Source organism: Geotrypetes seraphini, chromosome 2 (genome assembly GCF_902459505.1).
Source record: "Geotrypetes seraphini chromosome 2, aGeoSer1.1, whole genome shotgun sequence".
NCBI lineage: Eukaryota > Metazoa > Chordata > Amphibia > Gymnophiona > Dermophiidae > Geotrypetes > Geotrypetes seraphini.
In genome coordinates this window covers 482,880,380-482,905,775 of record NC_047085.1, presented here as the reverse complement: position 1 = coordinate 482,905,775, position 25,396 = coordinate 482,880,380, and the positions used below count along the sequence as shown (strand labels likewise).

Below are 25,396 nucleotides of genomic sequence, written 5' to 3'. Positions count from 1 at the left end.
CAGGTACCAGTGGATTGGCCACTGCTAGAAACAGGATACTGGGTTTGATGGACCTTCGGTCCCAGTATAGCAAAGCTATGGTTATGTTCTAACCATCCGGTGTCATTCTTTAGTGTCTATCTCAACCTCAGTCCTTCTACACCAGCGTTCTTCAATACAAGGCTTGAGGGTCAGTACTTGTGCCCATTCATACTCTGATTCTTCCCTCTCTCCTTAAAGAATGACATGGAGATGGTTCCCCGTGGGGACAGGAACAGTGATGAATTTTCTCACCATGTCATTCTCTATAAGCTACCCCATTTATGTGTAGGGGTTATTAAATGGATCGTTAATGTACTGGAGAATGGGAAGCTAAGCCCTGCTATTATTCTTGATAATCTCACAAGCTCTATGCTGCTAACAGTCTGGATGATATTTTTATTTCAGTATTTCTATCCCACTTATAACCTAAGTGGTTTACATTCAGATACTCAAGCATTTGTCCCTATCTATCCTGGTGGGCTCACACTCTAATGAACCTGGGGCAATGGGAGGGATTAGCCCAGGGTCACAAGGAGCAGTGTGGGAGTTGAACCCACGCCCTCAGGGTGCTGAGGCTGTAGCTCTAACCACTGCACCACACACTCCCTCTCTGAACCAGTCGTGGACCGTTACAATGCTTTTACCTGGAAGGATCCAAGAATGAGCTCAACGATCATTTTCACTTCTATTTTAAAGTTGTCCGGGAAAAAAGCAAACATTATATAATGAACTCCAAAAAGAGGAATCAGCAGCAGGGTAGACTTGGTCAGTCTCCTGTTGGAAAGAAAAGAAGCACCGTAAGTGCAGAGCAGTGAGTGAATACACGCAAGGAGAGCTCGCCACGCGCTACGATACTAGAAATAACACAAAGACAACTGAGTAGTAATTAAGAAATCTGACCTGCACAAGGGTTGCAGGCTCAGTCTGTTCCGTGTTAATAGTTATTCTCAAGCCTTGTGTGAATCATGCTGTATTAATTGAAACATTAAGCAAAACCTTTTATAATTATTCACCGCTTGAGGCTAACAGATGTCTGATTAGTTAAAGTGCATGGGCATAATCAGCCTGACATTTTTGGATTCCAACTAGAGAATGACACGGTGACAAAATTCATCACCGTTCCCGTCCCTGCGGATAACCGCGGGAAATAATCCCATGTCATTTTCTAGTGTCTATTTCAACCTCAGTCCTTCTACACCAGCATTCTTCAAAGCAAAGCTTGCGGGTCAGTGGCTGTGCTTATGGGAGCCAAGGATAATGAAGCCATTGTGACATCACTGATGTGATTGGCTCTTAGGCACTGGTGGAATGAGGCAGTATGACATCACAATATCTGCTCTGGATACCAGAGACTGTCATTCTGTAGTGTCTGTTTCAACCTCGGTCCTTCTACACCAGCATTCTTCAGAGCAAAGCTTGTGGGTCAGTGGTTGTGGCCATTCAGACTCTGATTCTTATGTGAGCCAAGGATAATGAAGCCATTGTGACATCACTGATGTGATTGGCTCTTAGGCACTGGTGGAATGAGGCATTAAGACATCACAATATCTGCTCTGGATACCAGAGACTGTCATTCTGTAGTGTCTGTTTCAACCTCGGTCCTTCTACACCAGCATTCTTCAAAGCAAAGCTTGAGGGTCAGTGGTTGTGGCCATTCATACTCTGATTCTTCCCTCTCTCCTTAAAGAATGACATGAAGATGGTTTCCCGCGGTTATCCGCAGGGACGGGAATGGTGATGAATTTTGTCACCGTGTCATTCTCTAATTCCAACTTACTGTAAATGTGGGATCTATGTGCTAAGCTCCTTTAGCTGTTTATAAATGGCTTTTAGCATGTATTTAATATTTGGTGCCGTGCGCTGTGGGTGCTGTCATATTAAAAAGTCCAGTGGTATATGGGGAAATCCAGAAAACTGGTACTCTACTCAGAAGAGTGATTAAAGGGAAGCTCCACTCGGTTCCCTGATGCAGGATCGAAATGGGCCCCGTCGGAAACTCTGATCAAGCGAAGTGGTTTGCTTGTAACGGATTAAAGTATAAGAAAATCCGCTCTATGCTAGTTTACAGCAACAAATTTTGCTTTCACTCGAATCTATAATATGCAATGATGGGGTGGTGAGGCAATTTTCTCTTGGGGCTGTGACTCCTTGTTTTTGCCTTTGTGTCTCTGAGCATATTTTTGAATTCTAAGTGTGTTTGTTCTAGAAGTATGAATCTCATCATTACACATTTTGAGTGATTTTCTGACTAAGTAGAAAACAAACGACGAAGGTGACTGATCGATGTTCAGTTTCCTTTATTGAATAAAATGACTCAACACGAAGGGCCTGCACTTTCATAGATGACATTGCTCAGTGGCTGCCTATAACATCCGTCACTTCAATCTACTCATGCTTATGGTTATATCTTTCCAGAGAATACAGTAAAACCTTGGTTTATGAGCATAATTCGTTCCAGAAGCATGCTTTTAATCCAAAGCATTCATATATCAAAGCGAATTTCCCCATAGGAAATAATGGAAACTCAGACGATTCGTTTCACAATCCAAAAACTGTAATACAAAATACTATACGGATTTGTATTGCAAGACCTCGCTCATTTAGAACAGTCACTACACTCCCGCAACATCAGAGAGAGAAGAACCATCGGCTCAGTTGTGATGATGTGACGCATTTATACTGTATGTACTCGTATTGCAAGACATTGCTTATATATCAAGTTAAAATTTAATAAAATGTTTTGCAATCCAAGGTTTTACTGTATATGTGAATGTTTTAGATTGTATTAGATTAGAGGACCAACAATAGACCTTTGTGTTTATTGATCCTTCATTCAGAATCCAGACTCCTGAGGCAGGCCCTTCAGGGCCGAAACACGATCGTGTCAAGTCATTTTATTCAATAAAGGAAACTGAACATCGATCAGTCACCTTCGTCGTTTGCTTTCTGCTTTCACGATTTGTGAAGGTGGCAAGTCCTGTTTTTTGTAACATTAGACAGCTAAAACATAAAGTGCCATGTTGGTATTGTGCCTTAACGTTAACATGGAGGTGGCCCCGTGAATTAACATTTATAAGAGAACATACACATGGGCATAGCTTGGGTGGGGCTGAAATTTATGTGCATAACTTATAGAATACCATATGGTACATAGGTATCTACAGCATAAGAACATAAGAACATAAGCAGTGCCTCTGCCGGGTCAGACCACAGGTCCATCCTGCCCAGCAGTCCGCTCCCGCGGCGGCCAAAAACAGGTCAAGGCCTGTCTGAATCATCAGAAGGGGCTCCCTTGCCACCTTGGTTTCCCATTTAAGTTCTGCCCTCCTATCGAAGTCCTAGCCCTCCGGTCTTGCACATGCACGACCAGGTTGGTTTACTCAGTACCCCACGATCCCTCTATCCCTCATGTGATCAGGTGCTCACATGCCAGCTCTATGGCTGTCGTAAGTGCTCAAGCCTAGCCTTATAGGGCCGGATTCTAAAAAAGAGGCTATGATATCAGCAGACACCTATAAAAACTGTTACCGATCATGCATCAATCACACAACTGCACCGTTTTGTAGAATTACAGCTACCTCAAACATAGGTGCCAGAAATGCTGGCCAGGGCTTTGAAAGCCTATATTTCTTGCGCCTATGTTTGACATGAATCATGTCTTATGGTGGCACCTAAGAACGCCTAAGGTCATTTCTGGCCTTAATCATGCCTACTTTGACCTTAGGCATTCTAAGGTGCCTCCATAGATGTAATGAAGGTATGAAGAGATGGGACGACTTCCATACGAGGAGAGGCTAAAGCGGCTAGGGCTCTTCAGCTTGGAGATGGCTCAAGGGTGATATGATAGAGGTTTATAAAATACGGAGTGGAGTGGAAAGTGTAGATGTGAATCTCTTGTTCACTCTTTCCAAAAAAATACTAGGACTAGGGGGGCATACGATGAAGCTACTAAGTAGTAGATTTAAAACAAACCAGAGAAAATATTTCTTCACACCATGTGTAATTAAACTCTAGAACTCCTTTCTGGAGACTGTGGTGAAATCAGTTAGCTTAGCGGGGTTTAAAAAAGGTCCATGAGCTATTATTGAGATGGCTTGGGGCAATCCACTGCTTATTCCTAGGATAAGCAGCATAAAATCTGTTTTACTACTTGGGATCTAGTTAGATACTTGGAACCTGGGTTGGTCACTGTTGGAAACAGGATGCTGGACTTGATGGTCCTTTGGCCTGTCCCAGTATGTTCTTATATATATATTTTTTTGCAATTTAAAACTTTTTTTTATCCACTTTGCCAATTAAGTTAGGTGCCGGTAGGGTGCCTACTTATGCCTAATTTAAGGCGCTGTTTATAGAATATGCCCCTTAATGCATACTGTATATAGGAAAGTAGGCATCTGTATACCTCTATAGAATAAGCCTCTGCCTTCTTGAATTGCCTTCTTAGGAGGTAATTTTATACAAGGGTTGATTCATAAGTCATGGCAACTATTTTTTTTCTCTTGAAAACGCGCCAACATTGTAAATCTAATATCTATGTTTGAAAGCATGTGGCATGTACTTCTTAATGTTGCCACAAGAGATGAGTGCAGGTGCCTCTGGTAGAGGAGAAGCAAAAAAAACCATGCTATTTGAAATCATTGTTTATTATGGAGCACAGTGTACAACATGAACAAAAAAGTACAAGTACAAACTGTTTAACTGTTAACATCCGCCCTATTCTCCCGATCTCAGTCCATGTGACTTCAATCTGATTCCTAAAGTGAAGAAGCCATTGCGTGAGAAATGCTTTGTTAAAAGTCTATGCAAAAAAACCCTTTAGGGAATCCAAACAATTATCAACAAGCAACGATCCCTATGAAATAATTAAGAGAAGTTGGCCACAAACCGGAACCTCTTTATTAGTCAAGTGTATTATCGTCAAATTTTTAATAGGTGTGTAACCTCGGTGCGGAAGTAAAAGCTATCGGGACGTTGGAAAAACCAGAGTTCCAGGCTTAAACGTATTAAGCGGGCTCTTTTTCAAGGCCTACTGCGCACCATCACGGGCGTACACCCTGTGCAATAAATTCTAAAGTGACAGTGTTTTTTTTTCAGAAAACATTCTTATTGTTACTAACTTCTCAAAATTAAATGCTCAAAACTGGCGTGTTTCAAGGTACTTATCTCAGACTTTTGCACGTGTGTTCTCAAAGTTCCATAGATCGGCATCTCTGCATTCATAGTTCAGTTCCTGGGCAACCTGGGTAAACGTAACCCCAGGAATTGAACAGCAAAACGAGTTAAGGCCTCTTTAAAAAAAGCCATGGTAGTGAATCCCATATGGAAAAATGACACAGCCCAGCTAATGACAATGACATGCAGTATATGTTGGGCCAAGTGAATGGTTTGTAATTTAATAGTAGGTATGTTTTCAAACTCCAGTCATGGTACGTGAACTTGTCATGTCAACGGGGTTTGCGCGCATCTGAGAAGCTTAAAGCTATGCTGTCGGTAGTTTCATTACTAGCAGGGCCTCCCGAGGTGGACAGGTTTCTCCGGAAATGTCAGACTAACGATGCACCACCCATCTGAGCAGCAGCAGATGGGTAGTGTTGGAGGCGGAGGAGCACATTTAATGTGTCAACGATGACAGCATCAAATGTATACGGCGCAGAAGGCCCGGTAATCTACTTCTATATTCTGCCAAGAAAACTTGATGAGGTTCATCAAGTTGCTAGGACTCGAACACGAGTCGAGAGCACCTGCCATCATGTTTTCAAAAGAGTCTGACTGATTAATTTTGTAAATCAATGTGCCAGACCTAAAGTTGGTGAAAATGTATTCCCTCTGAATGCCTAGAATAGCCTCTTATGAATATAGGCATTCAGCGGAAATACATTTTCACCAACTTTAGGTCTGGCACACTGCCTGTATACATAACGTGACCATTTATTTTTTTCATCAAAAGGGGACATCTATTCATTGTCAGTCCCGCCCCCAATCCTGCCCTAGCCCCACCCCAATCCCACCCCCAATTTCTTCCATTCATTTTTCATGTACACATAATATCTTATTAATTCATAATGATAACCATAACATTTTAAAAAGCTACAAAGTTCACTATATGCAGAGAAAATGTTAATTATCATTTATATTTGGGGGGTTTCAAAGATGTCAAGGCAGATGACTTTACAATAGAAACATAGAAGATGACGGCAGAAAAAGGGCTACAGCCTATCAAGTCTGCCCACTCTGCTTACCCACCCCCTGTCTATACCCTAATGACCCAATTTCCTTATCTTGACCCTCGTAGGGATCCCACATGGGTATCACATTTATTCTTAAAGTCTGGCACGCTGTCTGCCTCGATCACCTGCACTGGAAGCTTGTTCCAATGATCAACCACTCTCTCTGTGAAGAAATACTTTCTGGTGTCACCATGAAATTTTCCGCCCCTGAGTTTGAGCGGGTGCCCTCTTGTAGCTGAGGGTCCCTTGAGAAAGAAAATATCATCTTCCACTTCGACACATCCCGTGAGGTACTTAAATGTTTCGATCATGTCTCCCCTCTCCCTACGTTCCTCGAGAGTGTAGAGCTGTAATTTGTTCAGTCTCTCTTCGTACGAGAGACCCTTGAGCCCCGAGATCATCCTGGTGGCCGTCTGCTGAACCGATTCAATTCTGCGCACATCTTTACTGTAATGTGGCCTCCAGAATTGCACACAGTACTCCAGATGAGGTCTCACCATGGCCCTGTACAACGGCATTATGACTTCAGGCTGACGAAACTTCTATTGATACAACCCAATATCTGCCTTGCCTTAGATGAAGCCTTCTCCACTTGATTGGCAGTTTTCATGTCTGCACTGATGATTACTCCTAAATCTCGTTCTGCTGAAGTCCTAGTTAAAATTTCTCCATTCAAGAAGTACGTCCTGCATGGATTTCCACTTCCGAGGTGCATGACCTTACATTTCTTAGCATTGAAGCCTAGCTGCCAGTTTGAGGACCAACTTTCCAATGTAAGCAGGTCCTGCGCCATATAATTCTGTAAACTGCATTCACTTACTATATTACATAGTTTGGCGTCATCGGCGAATAGTGTTATTTTACCTTGAAGCCCTTGAGTCAGATCCCCTATGAATATGTTGAAAAGGAGTGGACCCAGGACCGAGCCCTGCGGCACTCCACTGGTCACCTCTGATGTTTTAGAGAGGGTATCATTAACCACCACCCTCTGAAGTCTGCCACTCAGCCAATCATTGACCCATGCAGTTAGTGTCTCTCCTAACCCCATCGATTCCATCTTGCTTAGCAGCCTGCGGTGTGGGACACTGTCAAAAGCTTTACTGAAGTCCAGGTACACGACGTCCAAAGACTTTCCCAAGTCCAGCTTTCTTGTTATCCAGTCATAGAAGCTGATGAGATTGGATTGGCAGGACCTACCCTTAGTGAATCCATGCTGACTGGGATCCCGAAGATTCCCTTCATTCAAGATCGTGTCCAATTTGCTTTTAATTAGTGCAATATCACCTCAGTAACTATAGAAAAATAGACAAATATAGTGCAAAATATAGACAGCAGATATAAATTCTCAAAACTGACATATTTTGATCACTAAATTGAAAATAAAATCATTTTTCTTACCTTTGCTGTATGGTGATTTTATGAGTCTCTGGTTGTGTTTCCTTCTGACTGGGCATCCTTTCTTTCATTTCTTTCTTTCTTTTTGCACTCAGGCCCAATAATTGTCCCTTTCTATTCCCTCCCTCTTTCCTTCCTATGTCCTTAGTGCCCCAGTGCCTCTTTCCCATGTCCTTAGTGCCCCCAGTACCTCCTTCCCAGGTCCTTAGTGCCCCTTCCTATGTCTTCAGTGCCCCCAGTGCCTCCTTCCCATGTCTTTAGTGCCCCCAGTGCCTCCTTCCTATGTTCCTCTCACAGCCTTCCAGACTTTGTCCCACCCCCACCCCCGAAGCCAGCCAGCCTGCCTGCCTACCTCTCTCCCTCCCTCCCTGGCCAAAGCCAGCCTGCTTGCCTGCCTACCTCCTTCCCTCCCTGCCGTGTAAAAAAAAAAAAAAAAGCCTCCCTCCTTCCTTTCCCCCGGTCTGCTGCTATCTTACCACCCTGCTGCTGCTAACGCTGACACGAAGTCTTCTTTCCGACGTCAAAGAAGACGTTCTGGGCCAGCCAGGCAGCGACTGGCTAGCCCAGAATGTCCTCTCTGATGTCATAATTGACGTCGGAAAGAAGACTTTGTGTCGGCGTTAGCAGCAGCAGCAGGGCGGTAAGATAGCAGCGGACCGAGGGAAAGGAAGGAAGGAGGCTTTTTTTTTTTTTTTGCACGACAGGTAGGGACAGGAAGTGATTGCCTGTCCCGTTGTCCCTGAGCATAGCTTCGGGACGCTGTCCCTGAAAACGGGACATTTCGGCGTCCCAAAGCTGTGTGTGGGGACAACGGGAAAGGGGGTGTGAAAACGGGACGTATGGTCACCTTATGCATACATTCATTCAATACCAGTTTACATGCGTTGCCTGTTTTTTAGCTGTTCAAAGTGTGAAGGTTCTCATGTTTGAGTGAGGGTTGGCAGCTGGAGTTAACTGGCTAGTGAAACAATTCTACTGAGCTAAATTAAGTGGCCACAGCTTTTTTTTCCAGGGGCTATTCATTACGGTAAGTACCCATTCCTTTTCTATTGCATGCTACAATGAATACTTTTCAGAGAGCCTAGGCCTCAAAACAACCCAAATGCACACATACAGAGAAACAGTATATTCAGTCAATCACTGTTGGCTCATGGGAGAAAATCGTGGATCTGTGCCCTGTAAGCGAAGTCTGGCTCCTTGGAGATTTCAGTTCCGTTTTTCTCTGAACATTTCTGTGTTTGATGTGTGGTTATTCTGTACACTGTGAAGCTCTATCCATGTTCTATACATGTGAGCAAGGTGGAGTATTTTGTGAGCATTCAGTCCAGCTTGTTCTCTTTTCACAAGATGTATATTCTAGGGCAGTGTATCTCAAACTGTGTGCCGAGGCACGCTAGTGTGCCTCCTGAGATTCCAAGTGTGCACACTGAGGAGGAAGAGAGGCGCCTGACAACTGACTTCCTTACGTGGTACAGCACCAGCGCTGCCTGATTCGCCAAAGGCCTGCATGTTTACCCCTTCTCTCTAGCGTCTTCTGGCTTCTCCCCTGGCCTCCCAATCTCACTTTTAAAGCTAATTACAGCAGCCTGCAAAGTATTGCTGGTAGGTAAAATGATTTTATTTTCAATATAGTGATTGAAATGTGTCCGTTTTGAGAATTTATATCTGCTGGGTATATTGTGTGTATATGAAAAATGAATGGGTGGGCCTAGGGAAGTCTATGGTTGGGGTACTCAGTTGATATTTGTCAGACTTCGGGGGGTACTTAGCTTGAAGTAGTTGAGAAACCCTGCTGTAGGCAATCAGCTGGCGCCCTCTTCTCTGCTGGCACCTCCTACTGGCGTCTCAGGGCTCACCTGGAGGGCCTCTGCACATATGTGTGATGTCATCATGGCGATGTCCGCGCACCTCTGGGTGCCTCAATCTGTGCTACCTTTAGTGTGCCCCGGCTCGAGAAAGTTTGAGAGACACTGTCCAATATTTTCAATGCTGGCTTTTCTAATAATTTATGGCCAGTTTCCGAGGTGGGGTTGTGACTATTGTGGGAGCATGTCCCTGGATGATCACCATATCCCTTAAGGGTGTCAGGCTGACCTTTTTCCTTAGGAAAAGAAAACTAAACCAACAACGTAGGTGGTTTAAACCCTCAGAACCAACAGGTTTAATGCCAGAGGGCGGTATTCAAGTCCAGGCTGAAGGCCCACTTCTTCGAAGCTGCGTTTAAGTCCTAACCCTACCAATTTTGTAAAGCATCTAATTTGTTTGCCATTCCCTCTGTAGTCCCCTACCCTCTCTACCTCTTCCTTTTGTATTTCTCTACATGAGCACCATATATTGATTCACCATTTTTTTTGTCCAGTGTGTCTGTCATAATTAGATTGTAAGCTCTTTCAAGTAGGGACCATCTCTTGTGTGTTTAATGTATAGAGCTGCGTGCATCTGGTAGTGCTATATAATTAACTAGTGTTTAAGCCCGTTAGATTAACGGGTGCTAGAATATATGTGAAAATTACTGAAAACTTAATGTGAGAGCTTTAATATCCATTGTATGGTTGATTTATTTAAAGTTTTTATATTTTTCCTATTTGTCGCATACTTTGTGCTTAATAAATTGTTTTTTTGTCCATTTTTTTCTGCAGCTCTGTATAAGTCTGAGTGTCTGTATGTCTCTCTCTCCTTGTCCAGTGTTTCTTGTGGGTTTTTTTTTCAATGTCTCTTTAGATCCCTGTCCAGAAATTCTGAGTGTTTTTGTCTCTCTCTCTCTCCTTGTCCACTGTATTTTTTTTTTTTCAATCTGTCTCTTTAGCCCCCTGTCCTTCTGTGAGTGTCTGTGTGTCTCTCTGTCCTTGTCCTCTGTGGTGTTTTTTTTTTTTTCAATCTGTCTCTTTAGCCCCCCTGTCCTTCTGTGAGTGTCTGTGTGTCTCTCTCTCCTTGTCCAGTGTTCCTGTCCTTCTGTGAGTGTCTGAAATTTGTTTTGACAACTGTGGAAGCAAAGAAGAACGTACATACCTCTTTACTTCCATTCAGGTTGGGTTGAGCTGCCACATTTGTTCTGGGAACATCACAAAGCTGTCTGCCTGTATTTCTCCCCAGCCAATTTCCCTCCCTCTCAAGTCCCTGTGCACCACTTGCCAAGGCGCATCCTCCCACGACCCCGGTCTGCATGTTTAGGTGTGGCTGTGAGTTTGGGCTCTTCAAATGAGCTAACAATTAGGTGTGTGTGTGAGTTTGGGCGAGTTCGGGAGGCGCTGGCGCTTAGTTGTGCCTGTGATTTCGGGCAAGGTCGGTGCATAGTCGGCCTTGAGGAGTCGATCGGGCTGGGGCTCCCGTGCGCGATTGCAAGGTGGGCTGCGTGGAGTTTGGTTTGTGTGAACAGCGGCCGTAGGGCTTCGTGTGGGGAAGAGTCCCGCCTACTTTTTCAGTTTCTGTATTGCTGGTACTGTCTGCTTGGGCTACGTGCAGGAAGAGTTAAAAGCAGCGCTGGGGGCTTGGTAGGTGTTGGAAGAAGGCTGGGGAGCCTCTCGATGGATCGCTAAAAAAGGAGGTGGGGGTGGGCACTGCGAGAATTATCTGTCGGGGGACTGTCGCCGCAAGGGAGCCGTTTTCAAAGCCGCCGCCGCTCCTCTCATGAGCTGCACTTGCGTCGGAAGATGAGAGAGGAGCGGCGGCGGCTTTGGGGGTCCGTAGTCCGAAGCTTTATAGGGACTGAAGGGGACGGATAAAAACAAATCGCGGATGCTGGGAAGTAAGGCTGGTGAGTCGCGCATGCGCACTCCTGCGGCCACGGAACTACTGATCATGGAAGCACGCAAATAGGAGTGCGCAAGTGCGAGTTAGCCTTTTATTATATAGGATAGTAGTAGTAGACAATTTAGGGAATTTTCAGCAAAATAATGACTCTCTGAACATATAGAGGGGGGGTGTCTCCCTGGTGGATAATGGGGGGGAGGCCAGCTCAGTAGCTTAACTGTAGTGCTATAAAACTTGCTCTTCTATAAATAGCTGTAATTAAAGACATTTTTTTCCTCAAGCATTTAATCTCGCTGAAAGTACAGGAGTTTAGGTGACATAATTATCACCGGGATCCTCACTTGCCAGATGGTATATAAAGTTTTAATAAACTGTAAACCATTTTAGAGCAATTTCTTAACAAGACCTAGTCTTAAAGCAGCAACTAATGACATTATTTTGGTCAGATAACATATCAGGAAGGGCATTCTAGTACATGACTAATCAATATGTCCAGATGGCGACAAGTAATTTGCACCACTTTGGGAAACATTCTGCTTGACAACCGAAGATCAGACATTGCGCAATAAAGTCCTGAACACAAAAACAACAACAACAACAAAAAACCCCCAAATGGAAATGGTAGGCTGATGATATACAGTGTTCCCCCGTGAATTGGCGGTTCGCGAACTCACTCATTCGCGGTATGCTCCGACCACCTCTTCCTGTAGTAAAGTCGGGCTACACCAACCAGGAGCTGCGTGTCAAAGCAGCTCCTGATTGGTGTAGCCCGACTTTACTACAGGAAGAGGCGGTCGGAGCAGATCGCGAGTGATTTTCTTCACCCGCCGGCGCTCCAGCTGCCCTCTCCTGCCTTTTGACAGGTGAAAAACCGCATTTGTGGTTTTTTGAAATTCGCAGGGGTTCCTGGAATGGAACCCCCCAAAATTTCAGATGAGTACTGTACATGGATTTTAGATTAAATATGGAGATGGAAATTCACAGGTTCGGGCTGGAACAAGGAGAATTTCCATAATATCTTACAAGAGCTCTACCAAACACACATCTTTTTGTAAAATTGTTTATTGAAAGCTTCTATGCCATTACTAATGACTGAGGGGTCAATTCAGAGTGGTTCCATGAGCTTCTGTAGTGGTGTTACAATACAGTTAGCATATCCTATGTATATATATATACACCTAATACTACTTATTTTCATGCATAATATCATTAGTGTGCTCAGTGGCGTGGTGAGGGCGCCCCTACCCCGCCCTTTTCTCCACACCCCCGCTCCTTCCCTGACCCCCCTGCCGTGTGCATATACCCCCTTCCCCGTACCTCTTTCAGAAAATAATAGTAAATATTGAAGAACTAAGGCCAGTACTGGGCAGACTTGCACGGTCTGTGTCTGTATATGGCCGTTTGGTGGAGGATGGGCTGGGGAGGGCTTCAGTGGCTGGGAGGGTGTTGATCAGGGGTCTCAAAGTCCCTCCTTGAGGGCCGCAATCCAGTTGGGTTTTCAACATTTCCCCAATGAATATGCATGAGATCTATGTGCATGCACTGCTTTCAATGCATATTCATTGGGGAAATCCTGAAAACCCGACTGGACTGCGGTCCAAAAGGAGGGACTGAGATCCCTGGTGTAGATGGACTGTAGTGATCTTTGACGGAGACTTCAGTAGTTGGAACAGCCAAGGAGAAAAAGAACAGCCAAGGAGAAAAAGAACAGCCAAGGAGAAAAAGAAAAAAAACAACAACAACAAATTTTTAGGTTGGGCACATTAGATGGACCATTCAGGTTCTTATCTGCCGTCATCTACTAAGTTACCAATTTACTGCCTGCATCGGTTCTCCCTCTGACGTCACTTCTTAGGTGTGGGACCTGGAAGTGACATCAGATGGAGAGCAGACGCTGGCACAAGCAGCAATATGGAGGTGCTACTCGCATCCGCACAGAGCTAGAGGTACGGTGGGGAAGTGAAGGTGTACACACAGAGGGGGGGGGAGGAAGGATGCCAGGACCCTCACCAAGATGGAACCCGGAGCCGCCCGCCCCCTCTTCCTACGCCAGTGATTGTGGTCTGTGTTCATCTTTTATTTATTTATTGCTGACCTACAAGTGTGTTCATTCTGCTGCCCCTCAATATCGCTCCTCGCTTCTCTCTCCTTATACACCTTCTAGAGAACTCCATTCCTCAGATAAGTCACTCTTAACATTACCCTTCTCCTCCACTGCCAATTCCAGACTTTGTTCCTTTCATCGAGGTGCCCCCTATGCCTGGAATAAATTGCCCTAATTTGTCCGTCAAGCCCCTTCCCTTGTTTAAAAGCAGACTGAAAACCCACCTTTTTGATATAGCTTTCAATCCTTAACCCTCCTCTGCCCTCCAACCCAGCCAGCTGATTAACCGTTCCACTTAACTATCCCTGTCATCCTGTTTGTCTGTCTTGCCTGTTTAGATTGTAAGCTCTTTCGAGCAGGGACTGTTTTCTTACTCTTTGTGACTCTGTACAGCGCTGCCTACGTTTGGTAGCGCTATAGAAATAATTAATAGTAGTAGTAGTATTTACACATATATCCTGATAATTCTAGTTATTTGTACTTTGTCATATCCTCAGCATTCTGGGCATCTCTATTGTGTTCACCCTATTGTGTTCCTAGTTTGGGGGGGGGGGGACGGGGGAGAGCCAGCTACCTCCTCTATGTTATTTGTTAAAGTAGTCTGTGGTCATTATTCCTTTCTTCAACTTTCCAGTTTTAATTCCTTCAGAAGGGAATTCTACCACCTTGGTGCCGTCACCGAGAACATTTTTGTCTCGACTCTTTTGTATTTGATGTCTCTGAAGGAGGGTATTTCCAGCAGGCATTCTTAGCTCGAGCGCAGTGTGTGTGTTGGTGTGTAGGACTGCACACGAATGCCTCCCGAGATCATAGGGAGCAGGGATTTTAAAAAAAAGCTGCACTCTGTTAAACAAAACATGTTACACTAGCCCATATGTCTATAGGAGCAGCAATTAAAACTGTCTACTCCCCATCTACCCACATACCCCGATCACCCTTCCCCACCTTTAATGACAGATCATTTGGCCCCAGCAGGTCTGAAGGAGAATCGATGGTCCATGCAGCCCTTGTCTCACCCTTAGGGCTAAAGCAAGCTCAAGGTTATAAAAAGATGTGCTGAGGTGTGTGTGTGTGTGTGTGTGGGGGGGTGATTCTTGATAACTACTCTGAGTGTAGGAATGCTAGTCCCAGCTCTCTGATCCGTCATGTACAGAGTAAAAGATCCAACGCTGAGTTCCAGCTTCTTACATAATGATCTGCTGTGGGGGTGGGAGCGGGAGGGGGGTATATCTTTTGTTTTGGTATTATTCCTGATGGTAATGATGGATGGGGGAGGGAATTTTTATATTTTGTATAGATACTGATTGATTATAAGTGCTTGGTTGATTATCATTATTTGTATATAAATTGAATTGCACTTTTTGTTGGCATTAAAAACTAAATAAAGTTCAAATAATAAAAAAAAGACTTACTACAAATAGAGCAACTAAAAGCTAGGATATTGTTGGGTTCAAGTTACATTGATGTCAACTATGATTCTACTACACATTGGGAAACAAGACTTCAAATGGAACCATTTAGATGCATCACCAGTTTATATTCAAATTCAGTAATGTTTAGGAAAATGAAAGAAACAATCTTGCCGGCCAGGCATGCAGGGGTTAATTCTATATAGAAGACACTTACATTTAGGCACCTGATATGTGCATAAATTATGTTATATCAGGTTTTCTATGCCACCTTTACCTATTCAGTTCAAGGTCAGATTACATTTAGAGCAGTGGTCTCAAACTCGCGGCCCGGGGACCACATGCGGCCCGCCAGGTACTATTTTGAGGCCCTCGGTATGTTTATCATAATCACAAAAATAAAATAAAACAGTTTCTTGATCATATGTCTCTTTAGCTATAAATGACAATATTATTATTAAAACTTAGCCAAAAGGAAAGGTTTATAAGCTTTATATAAAGAGTTTTACCTCATGCAAAATTGTTATTTCTTTAATAAGACATTAACTATTTTTTTCTGAGGCACTCCAAGTACCTACAACTCCAAAATGTGGCCCTGCAAAGGGTTTGAGTTTGGGATCACTGATTTAGAGGATGTAAACTGAAAAAACACCATGAACACCTTCTCTCACATCAGGCAGCATTATGGGGTAAAGATCTAGAACAATTGCTATCGCCCACTACTTATGAGGAATTCAGGAAACGCCTAAAAACATATCTGTTCCTGAAATATCTAGACAGCTGACCCGTACATCTCTTTCTCCTCAATACGGTTCTCCTGACCCAGTGGCGTACCTAGGGTATGTGACACCCGGGGCCCATCATTTTTTGACACCCCCCCCTATGTAAAAAAATATTTTTTGTAATGACCATGAAACAGAATAAATGGTCAGAATAGAAACAGGCAGTGAAAATTTTCTTATATTCCAAACATAACATAACATAAATTATGTCTGAATTGTCATGACATCAGAAGTACATATGGAGTAGTTGCAAGTGATGCTTGGGACAGTTCTGATTGTGTTAGTTCGGTTTTATGTGTTTTTTGAATATAAGGGTTTTTATTTCTTTTTGAAGGTTTTGCAGTCTGTGGTCGATGTCAATTGGTTGTAGAGTTGGGGGTCGAGTGTTGCAGCTCAAATGGCTAGGAGGTTGTCGAACAGTTTTTTTCTTTTGACGTTTTTGGTTGGAGGGTGTGTGAATGGTGCGTGAGTTCTCCTATGTCTGTTTGAAGTGGATTGAATTATTTAGCTGAAGAAATTAGTTACCCCCTCATCCCACACACATTAATTCTCTTCCATTTATGTTCCCATTATAAAAAACACTGATAAGTTCCCAGAAAAAAAATACATTAAAATAAGAAGTGAAAACAAAGGCCCCTACAGATGAGAACATAACATAAGAATAGCCTAACTGGGTCAGACCAATGGTCCATCATGCCCAGTAGCCCATTCTCATGGTAGCCAATCCAGGACACTAATACCTGGTCAAAACCCAAAGAGTAGCAACATTCTATGCTACCGATCCAGGGCAAGCAGACACTTCCCCCATGTCTTAATAACAGATTATGGACTTTTCCTCCAGGAATTTGTCCAAATCTTTCTTAAAACCAGCTACACTATCTGCTTTTACCATAACTTCTGGCCACTTCATTTTTAAGTTTAGATCTTTCCTTTCAAACAGAGACCTTGCTAGATGTCAAATAAAGCACAAGGTAACTTCACATGGACTTAGCTGTGCAGGAAATGTGAATCTCCTCATGCACCCACCATATAATGCAAAAATGTGCAAAGGTCTGTTTTTTTCTTTCGATCACTACATAGCCTAATGCCACACAAGCAGCGCTGTTACAAACATATTCTGTAGGTCAATGCTAAGGATAACAAAGTTTCCTTCCTTGGACCAGAAGGAGATACTGATAAACCACTGGAAGAGATCCCAAAACAACACCCAAAGACCCACTCAGTGTGTGAACCAGTTGAGTGGAGTGGACTAACTGGGGGGTGGAAATGGGCCCGGAGTTTGCTCAGCAGAATTTCCCAGACCACCTCTTCCTCTCAACACATTGACATGCTGCCACCATCACCACTAGGAACACCTCACTGGGTATTCCAGCTATGCTATAAACTTTATAAAACACATTATTATATTTTCTTATAAAGCACATATTTTAACTGAACTCTCTGACATCCTCAGCCTTTCCATTCACAAAAATAGAAGGAAGAAAAGTTCCCATTTCCTGCTGTCTCATGTCCCCGGCCTATACAATATATTTTTTCTGCAGACCCTTCAAAAGTCTGACCAAATCCTCGTTTCACTTGCATTATAAAGTACTGAGGATGCCATCTCTCCCCAATCCCAGGTCCTAATGTCTAAGACAGTAGCGCAAACTAATGCTGCCAGATTCAGGAAAAAAATTTTTGATTCAATTCAGCCTATTGAATTGGTTTTTCAATTCGATTTTCCTGCCCAGTTGGGTGATTTTTTTCAAAACTCCTGGTGGGTTTTATAGCTTTTTCACCCCCTTTGGCTTCTCCTAACCACACTGGCGCTGTGGTGTAAATAAAATAAACAAACAAAAAGGACTTTTCCTCTCTCTGTTAAATCCTAGCTCACGTTTGCAGTCCAACACCAGCTCTGGCAGGATACACATTTCAAATCTGACATATTATAATCACAAAACAGAAAATAAAATTAATTTTTCTACCTTTTGTTGTCTGGTTATATTTCAAATCTTGTTGGTCCAAGGCTCTGGTTTTCTTCTGATAACTTGCTTGCCAGGGTCTCCTTCTTTCTGCATGCTAACCATCCATCTGCCAACTGTGTCCTCCCTTTCCATTTCCCTTCCCTTCCCAGGAAGTCTGGTATCTTTCCTTTTTTTCATCTCCCTCCACAGATCCACCTTTTCTTAAATACCCTTTCATCCGGCAACTCTCCCTCCTTCCCCACCACCCCAGAGTCCACCATCTCTCCCTTTCTTTTCCTAATTACCCTCCTATCCAGTATCTCTATCCCTCCTCCACACCATCCCTTGTGTCCAATTTCTCTCCCTTTCTGTTCCTTCCCTCCCTAAATCCCATGGTCCATCATCTCTCTCCCTCTCCTCTATTTTCAGACCCATTATTTCTTCCCCCCCCAAAGTTTGGCATATGCACGTCTCTTTGAACACCCCCTTCCCTCCGTGTACTTCTAAATCATGGTCCCCCCCAAAGGCCTGTCCCCCCTTAAAGGTCTGCCTGTCCCCCCTTGAAGGCCTGCACCCCCCTTGAAGGCTTGTCCCATCCCCTTGTAGGCCTGTCCCCCCTTGAAGGCCTGCCTGCCTGTCCCCCCTTGAAGGTCTGCACCCCCCGAAGGCCTGCACCCCCCCCGAAGGCCTGTCCCCCACTTGAAGGCCTGCACTCCCTTGAATGTCTGCACCCCCCCGAAGGCCTGCCTGCCCCCCCTTGAAGGTCTGCACCCCCCCAAAGGCCTGTCCCCCCTTGAAGGCCTGCCTGCCTGCCTGTCACCCCCTCCCCCTTGAAAGCCTGCCTGCCTGCCCGCCCGCCCCACCCTGAAGGCCTGATGCCCCGACCCACCCCGAAGGACCGCTCGCCCCCCTGGCCTCCCCGCACCACCTATGAAGCAGCCGCAGCAGGATCGCAAAGTCAGCGTCAGCGATCCCTGCGCTGCTTAGGCGCTGTTTCCTGCGCCATGGTCCCGCCCCTCCTCTGACGTCAGAGGGGCGAGCGGTCCTTCGGGGGTGGGGGGGACTGAACGGCAAGGCCGGGAGCACCCCCTTAGGGCTGGCACCCGGGGCGCACCGCCCCCCCCCCCCCCCCCCCTTGGTACGCCACTGTCCTGACCTATTAACCACTTTCCTTCACCTCTTAAGTTCATTCAATTAGTAATGTCTTTTAATCTTTTGTAAACCGCATAGAACTTCACAGTACTGCGGTATATAAACTGTTATTATTATTATTAGTTGTCCAGCCACTGCCTACCGCTGCCTAAAAAATCAGCACTGGTTCAAGAATCTGGGCCTTGGTGCCTACTTTTCTTCAAAGAGTACGCTCTCTATCAGGCACTCACACAATGGCTCATCTCTATTTTGCATCATCAGTTTCTAGGACACTGACAGAGAGAGAGAGAGAGAGTGTCCTGCTTTTTATATCAAAATGCAGAAAATCAAATAAAACGGAGAAGGGAAATTTTAGAACTTACGAATACTGGCTCGCCTCTTTTCTTCCAACATCCGGGGAATGCAGTTTTTGGAAAAGAATTCGGATAATACAGATGAAGAGAATGAAGTTTGCCTGCATGAAGGCAGAGAGAGGCAAAAGGATTTCAATAGCCACCAGCGTGATCATAAGGGAGAGATGCCACAAAAGATACGATCAGCTACTGATACAAGCTTAGAGGAGAAAACTGTTACCCAAGGTGATTTAAAATAATACTTTGATTTTAATTCTGTTGACATTGGGTCGATGGTCTAAATTCCTATTGTTCTGTGCAGGGCATAGCGAGACAGAATAGCAGCCATCTTGGGCCTGACATCAGCCTGCTTGGGACTTTGTGTCATACATCCCAAGTATGATGATGTCAAGCTCATAGAATACAGCTATGCGTGATGTACTGCCGTGCAGGGCCGCAGGCTGATGACAGGGCAGAAAAAGAACATTCAGCTTGTTAAGACAAAAAAGTAAAGAAACAACACAAATACCTATAATTCAGTACCACAGTATATCTCAACATATTTGAAAAGGACAGACTTCATCATCAAAAAACAAAGCACATGAAATCTATTTGCACAAGGCATTCGGAACGGTGGAATTCACAGAAACATTACATGTAAAAACATACAAAGATATGTTAAGGTAGTAGTTCGGTGCCTAAAGCCTGAAAAATAAGTAAAATTTATTATTATACTGTAGACTAGTGTTCCCTTAGTCAGTCCTGCGGTGCTCCCTTGCCAGTCAGGCTTTCAAGATATCTACAATAAATATGCATGGCAATGATCTGCTGACACTGCCTCCTTTATAAGTAAATGTAATGTAATTTATTTCTTGTATACCGCTACATCCGTTAGGTTCTAAGCGGTTTTAAGAAAATATACATTTAAAATTGAAAGTAAGAAGTAAGAAAGGTGCTTGATAAATTCCCTTACTGTCCCGAAGGCTCACAATCTAACTAAAGCACCTGAAGATGAAAGAAGTGAAAAATAAAGAAGAAGATTAATGTTAAACATTTTAACTAGACAGTATTGATCTGAATAGTACTTTGGTAGTGGAAGAGAGGAGAAAAATGAAATAGATGTAAAAGGGAGAACCGTTGGAAAATAGAATTTTGGAGAGAATTTAAATGAAGGAGATATAACATAATAAAGGCATAATTAAAAACACTAGATAAGGTTAAAGAAATACATAATATGAAAAGAAAAATAAAGTAAAAATGAAAAATAGTGTCTTTAAACACGTTGTTGCTAGGATAAATAGATTACTCCTGTCCTGTATTTTCTGTGCCAACCTGGGCCGACGGATAGCAGGACACCTTCATGCATATTCATTGTGGAAATATTGAAAACCTGATGGGCAAGAGGGTACTCCAGGACTGACTTAAGAAACATTGCCAGTTGGACTATTGCAATATTGTCTACTTTGCTGGCTCTCCCAAAATGCTGCTGTTCGACTGATCTTTAATCTGAAAAAGTTTGACCGTGTCACCCCCTTTTTTTCATGAATTGCATCGGTTGCCAGTCGAGTCTCTTGCGAATTTCAAATTTGGTTGCATTTGCTATAAGATAAGTGTTTGGCCTTGCACCCAACTATCTTGTGGATTCGTTCACATATGTAAATTCAAAACACTCTCGACGCACGCATGCTGTATTTACCTTTCCTTCAGCTAAAGCAGTGGTCTCAAACTCAAACCCTTTGCAGGGCCACATTTTGGATTTGTAGGTACTTGGAGGGCCGCAGAAAAAAATAGCTAATGTCTTATGAAAGAAATGACAATTTTGCATGAGGTAAATCTCTTTATAGTTTATAAATCTTTCCTTTTGCCTAAGTCTTAATAATAATATTGTCATTTATAGCTAAAGAGACATATGATCAAGAAACTTTTATTTTACTTTTGTGATTATGATAAACATACCAAGGGCTTCAAAATAGTACCTGGCGGGCCGCATGTGGCCCCCGGGCCACGAGTTTGAGACCACCGAGCTAAAGGCTATCATTATAAAAAAAATATCATCAACGTTTTCTGTTGTTTCAAGCAGCATTATGGGATAAAGATTTGCATTCTTGTTCTTATCAGCATTTTAGGAGACAATTGAAAACGTATTTGTTTGCAAGATTTTGGGGGAAATTAATGTATTATATTCACCTCCATCTGTGCAGTTTTCTTAATTTATTTTGTAAACCGCATAGAACTTAACAGTATTGCGATATAGAAATAAATTTTTATATTATGTTATGTCCTCATTGCAGCTCTTGAAACACACCTTCCAATCCTACCTTCAGGATATCAACCATGAAAACACTCGAGCCAGATCTGCATTCGGTGGGGCAATCCACAAATCTCTCTCATACATATTCAGAAAGGGTTACCAGATTTTACTTCTGTAAAATCTGGACCTGCCCCCAGGCCCGCCCAGTTCCACCCGGCCCTGCCCCGTTCCACCCAAGTTCCACCCCGTTCAGCCCCAGCCCCACCCCAAACCCCGCCCCTCAACTTGTTCTCGTGCTCGGAGCCGCGTCGGGAGGGCATCTGAGCATGTGCGGGTGTGAAGCTATGAAGTTATATGCATGAGTGTGATGTCACCGCGTTACAAACGCGCATGCGCAGATGCCATCCCGACACGGTTCCGAGCTGAAAGTTTTTCAAAACCCGGACAAAGGGCCGTGTTTTGAAAAGCCATCCTCTAACCCTATATGCAGATAACCTGATTGATTTGGTTATGTTTCAAGGATGGGTTGAGAACCAATGCTGTAGACCAGGGCTGCCCAAGTCCGGTCCTCGAGATCTACTGGCAGGCCAGGTTTTCAGGAAATCCACAGTGAACATGCATGACAGACATTTGAATACCAAAAGGCAGTGCAGGCAAATCTGTCTCATGCATATGCATTGTGGATATCCTGAAAACATGGCCTGCCAGTAGATCTCGAGGACCGGACTTGGGCAGCCCTGCTGTAGACAAATAAGAAACTGTACAGATCACATGCACAAATTGCTACAGTAATGAAATATACATGTCAAAGAACATAAATTTAACCATCTCAGTTATTAAGTATAAACATGGAATCTGCATTCAGTTTAGTGACAAAAATGAGACATATTAGAATATCAAGATTAGCATATATGGCCATGCCTATTTTGATGCTTGGATTAAATGCACTTTTGATCAAATACTTCTAATCAGACAAATTCAAGAAAAATACCTCAGATTTTCTACATACAGTAGCTTCTGCCATTCTGTTTATTGTTTTTCCTGTCCTCTTTCTGGATATTGGAGGTTTGGACCATCATAAACACTGACCATGTTATCGGTGACCTATTCTTTGCAGAATATAGCAGAAGCTGCTTTGCCTTCCGTGGTGATCACATTCAAGTAATAGCCAATTCTGACCCTGCATAGCTTATAAGGTCTATAAGATTCAGAATATCCCAAGTCAGCATGATGAATTCATTTTGGGCCGGATTCTCAAAACTTCCACCGATAGGCTGCTGGGAGTTCCCGTAGTCTCTTGAGACTACGTCGGGAACTCCCTACAGCCATTGCCTGATGGTGATCTGCACGGGGCAGGAGCGTAGGAAGATCGCTCCTGCCCCGAAAACCCTCTAGACCACCAGGTAAGGCCGGGAAGACGGCAGGGAGGTGGGGGTGGGTCAGAGCCGGATAATCGCGGTTTTTCGGCATTCGCGGTCCGGCTCTGCCTGTATCCCCTGCGAATGACGAGGGAGAAGTGTACTGTATTCTGCCACAAAAACTGGATATCATTAACAAGTTGCTAAGACTTGGAACCCAAGTCGATGGCACCCGAGAACAACAACAAAAGGATACAACTCTACATTTTTTTTTTTTTTTTTAAAAGGCTCCTTTTACTAAGCTTTGGTAAAAAGTGGCCTTACCATGGCCTTTGTGCAGGTAATTCTAGTGCGCCAAGGCTATTTTTACTGCAGCCATAACGATGGCCTTTTTGCATTTTCTGTATTAATGGCCATTAGAGTCATCCATTTTGTAGGTGGGAAAAGAACACCTGCAATTCCTGCACTAACCAGTAATGTAGCTGGGCTGATTAGTGTAGGAATGTTCACTTTCTGCCCCCAGACATGCCTCCTCAAAAAAAAAATAAAAAAAAAATCTTTAAATGGAGGACATCTGGCACTTACTGCAGGATGCCTGAGTGTGTCCCACTGTCCACCATTTTAGCATTAGCGCCTAACGCAGCTTACTAAAAAGGCCCCAAAGAAAATATCTATTCTTCATTTGTTTTTAGGATTGTACAGTTGTCTGTGTTAATGAAAACTGATCAGCAATGGATTTACAATGGGCTGGGTTCTACTTATGGCGCTCTGAGTTGCGCATGCAAATTTGGATGGGTGTCCAGGGTGGGCATGCAGCTTGATTAACGAGCCAATCTGCACTGATCATTACTGCCGATAATTGCTTGTTAGTGGCCAATCGGCACTAATTAGAATTTATTGCACAACTTTCTAAGCGCCTTCCATGACTTTCTCCCATGTGTTGGTCTTGTAATTTGCAGGAGGGGACCTTGACGCATATGATCTATGACTGTGCGCACCTAGCAGGTTATTGGGACAAAGTATGGGAAACTATTTTGTAAAATCTTAAACATATCAGAGCCTTTGTGTTTACGCATTGTTATACTAGGTCAGGGGTAGGCAATTCTGGTCCTTGAGAGCCGGAGCTAGGTCAGGTTTTCAGGATCTCCACCATAAATATGCATGAGATAGATTTGCATCTCAAGGAGGCAGTGCATGCAAATCCATCTCATACATATTCATTGTGGAAATCCTGAACACCTGACCTGGCTCTGGTTCTCGAGGACCGGAATTGCCTACCCCTGTACTAGGTCATCATAGCCTCCTGCATACCCTGACTGAGCATAATGGGCGACTGCTCAATATCTTGATGTTTCTAGCTCTTAAAAATATATTGCATTGCTGGAAAGACCTGTCTAAGGTGCACTACATCATATGGTGGAATATGCAATGCCTTATAGTGAAATATGAAAGCGTCATTGCGGAAAAACACAAGGCTATGAATTCCTATACTAAAATCTGGAGACCGGTTAACTCCTAGTGCAACACAGGCTGACGACATTCAGTTTATTTGCTGAACTATGGATATCACCCTTTGAACCTGGCTTTTCCTTTACGGCTCATTCCACACATTCCTATAGGTGTATGGCTCCGGTGTCTCTCTGTGTTTTGGATTTTACAATCCTTTTTGGTTGTGTGTTGTGCTGCTACTCTCCTCCTTCTTGATAGGCATGGGTCTGCCTGCTGTATTATATTATGTAGATAATATTTTGTGACTCTTTGTATTGATGCAGCATGCATGTCTCCTGCCATGTTAACTTTCATTTCTTGTACTTTTATATACTAAAACCAATAAAATTTTTGAACTAAAAAAATGGTGCGTGTTAAGTAGTAGTGCATGGATCTCATCAGGGGGCGTGGCCAGGGGAGGGTCATGGGCGGGTCGTGGCACACTTTTACAGAATGCATCCAATCTGTGCACGATTTAGGCACAGGCACTTAGGCCTGGTTATCATTGGCATAAATGGCTGTACCTACATGCTAGTTCACTTGGACGAGCGCTATGCGTGCTTTTATAAACCATGCCCAACTCTATTGGGTGCCGCTTTTTTAGGCGACCTATGTGGTGAACTGGATTAGATACTGGTTGACGGACAGACGCCAGAGGTGGTGGTTAATGGAATTCGGGAAAGGTAAGTAGTGGAGTCCCTCAGGGTTCGGTGCTGGGGCCGATCCTGTTCAATATGTTTGTGAGTGACATTGACGAAGGGTTAGAAGGAAAGGCTTGCCTTTTTGCGGATGATACCAAGATTTCTAACAGAGTAGACACTGAGGAGGGAGTGGAAAACATGAAAAAGGATCTGCAAAAGTTAGAAGAATGGTCTAATATCTGGCAACTAAAATTCAATGCAAAGAAGTGCAGAGTAATGCATCTGGGGATTAGAAATCGGAAGGAGCTGTATGTGCTGGGAGGTGAGAGGCTGATATGCACGAATGGGGAGAGGGACCTTGGGGTGATAGTGTCCGAAGATCTAAAGGCGAAGAAACAGTATGACAAGACGGTAGCTGTTGCCAGAAGGGTGCTAGGCTATATGGAGAAAGACATGACCAGTAGAAGAAAGAAAGTGTTGATGCCCCTGTACAGGTTGATGGTGAGGCCCCACTTGGAGTATTGTGTTCAATTTTGGAGACTG

General features: G+C 43.8%; 1 protein-coding gene across 2 annotated transcripts in view; it reads right to left on the bottom strand.

Annotated features, from left to right (window-relative positions):
- The window catches only part of VIPR1 (vasoactive intestinal peptide receptor 1), a 418,060-nt gene that overhangs the window by 9,569 nt on the left and 383,095 nt on the right, over positions 1 to 25,396 (bottom strand). For both annotated transcript variants that reach the window (XR_004538192.1, XM_033931776.1), the window contains exons 10-11: positions 19,146 to 19,237; positions 666 to 795 (exon numbers count right to left, since the gene is read on the bottom strand). Coding sequence is in view for 1 of the 2 variants with exons in the window: in XM_033931776.1 (XP_033787667.1) it covers positions 666 to 795; positions 19,146 to 19,237 (222 nt within the window). In the remaining variant the exon portion in view is untranslated. The remainder of the gene's footprint in view (positions 1 to 665; positions 796 to 19,145; positions 19,238 to 25,396) is intronic.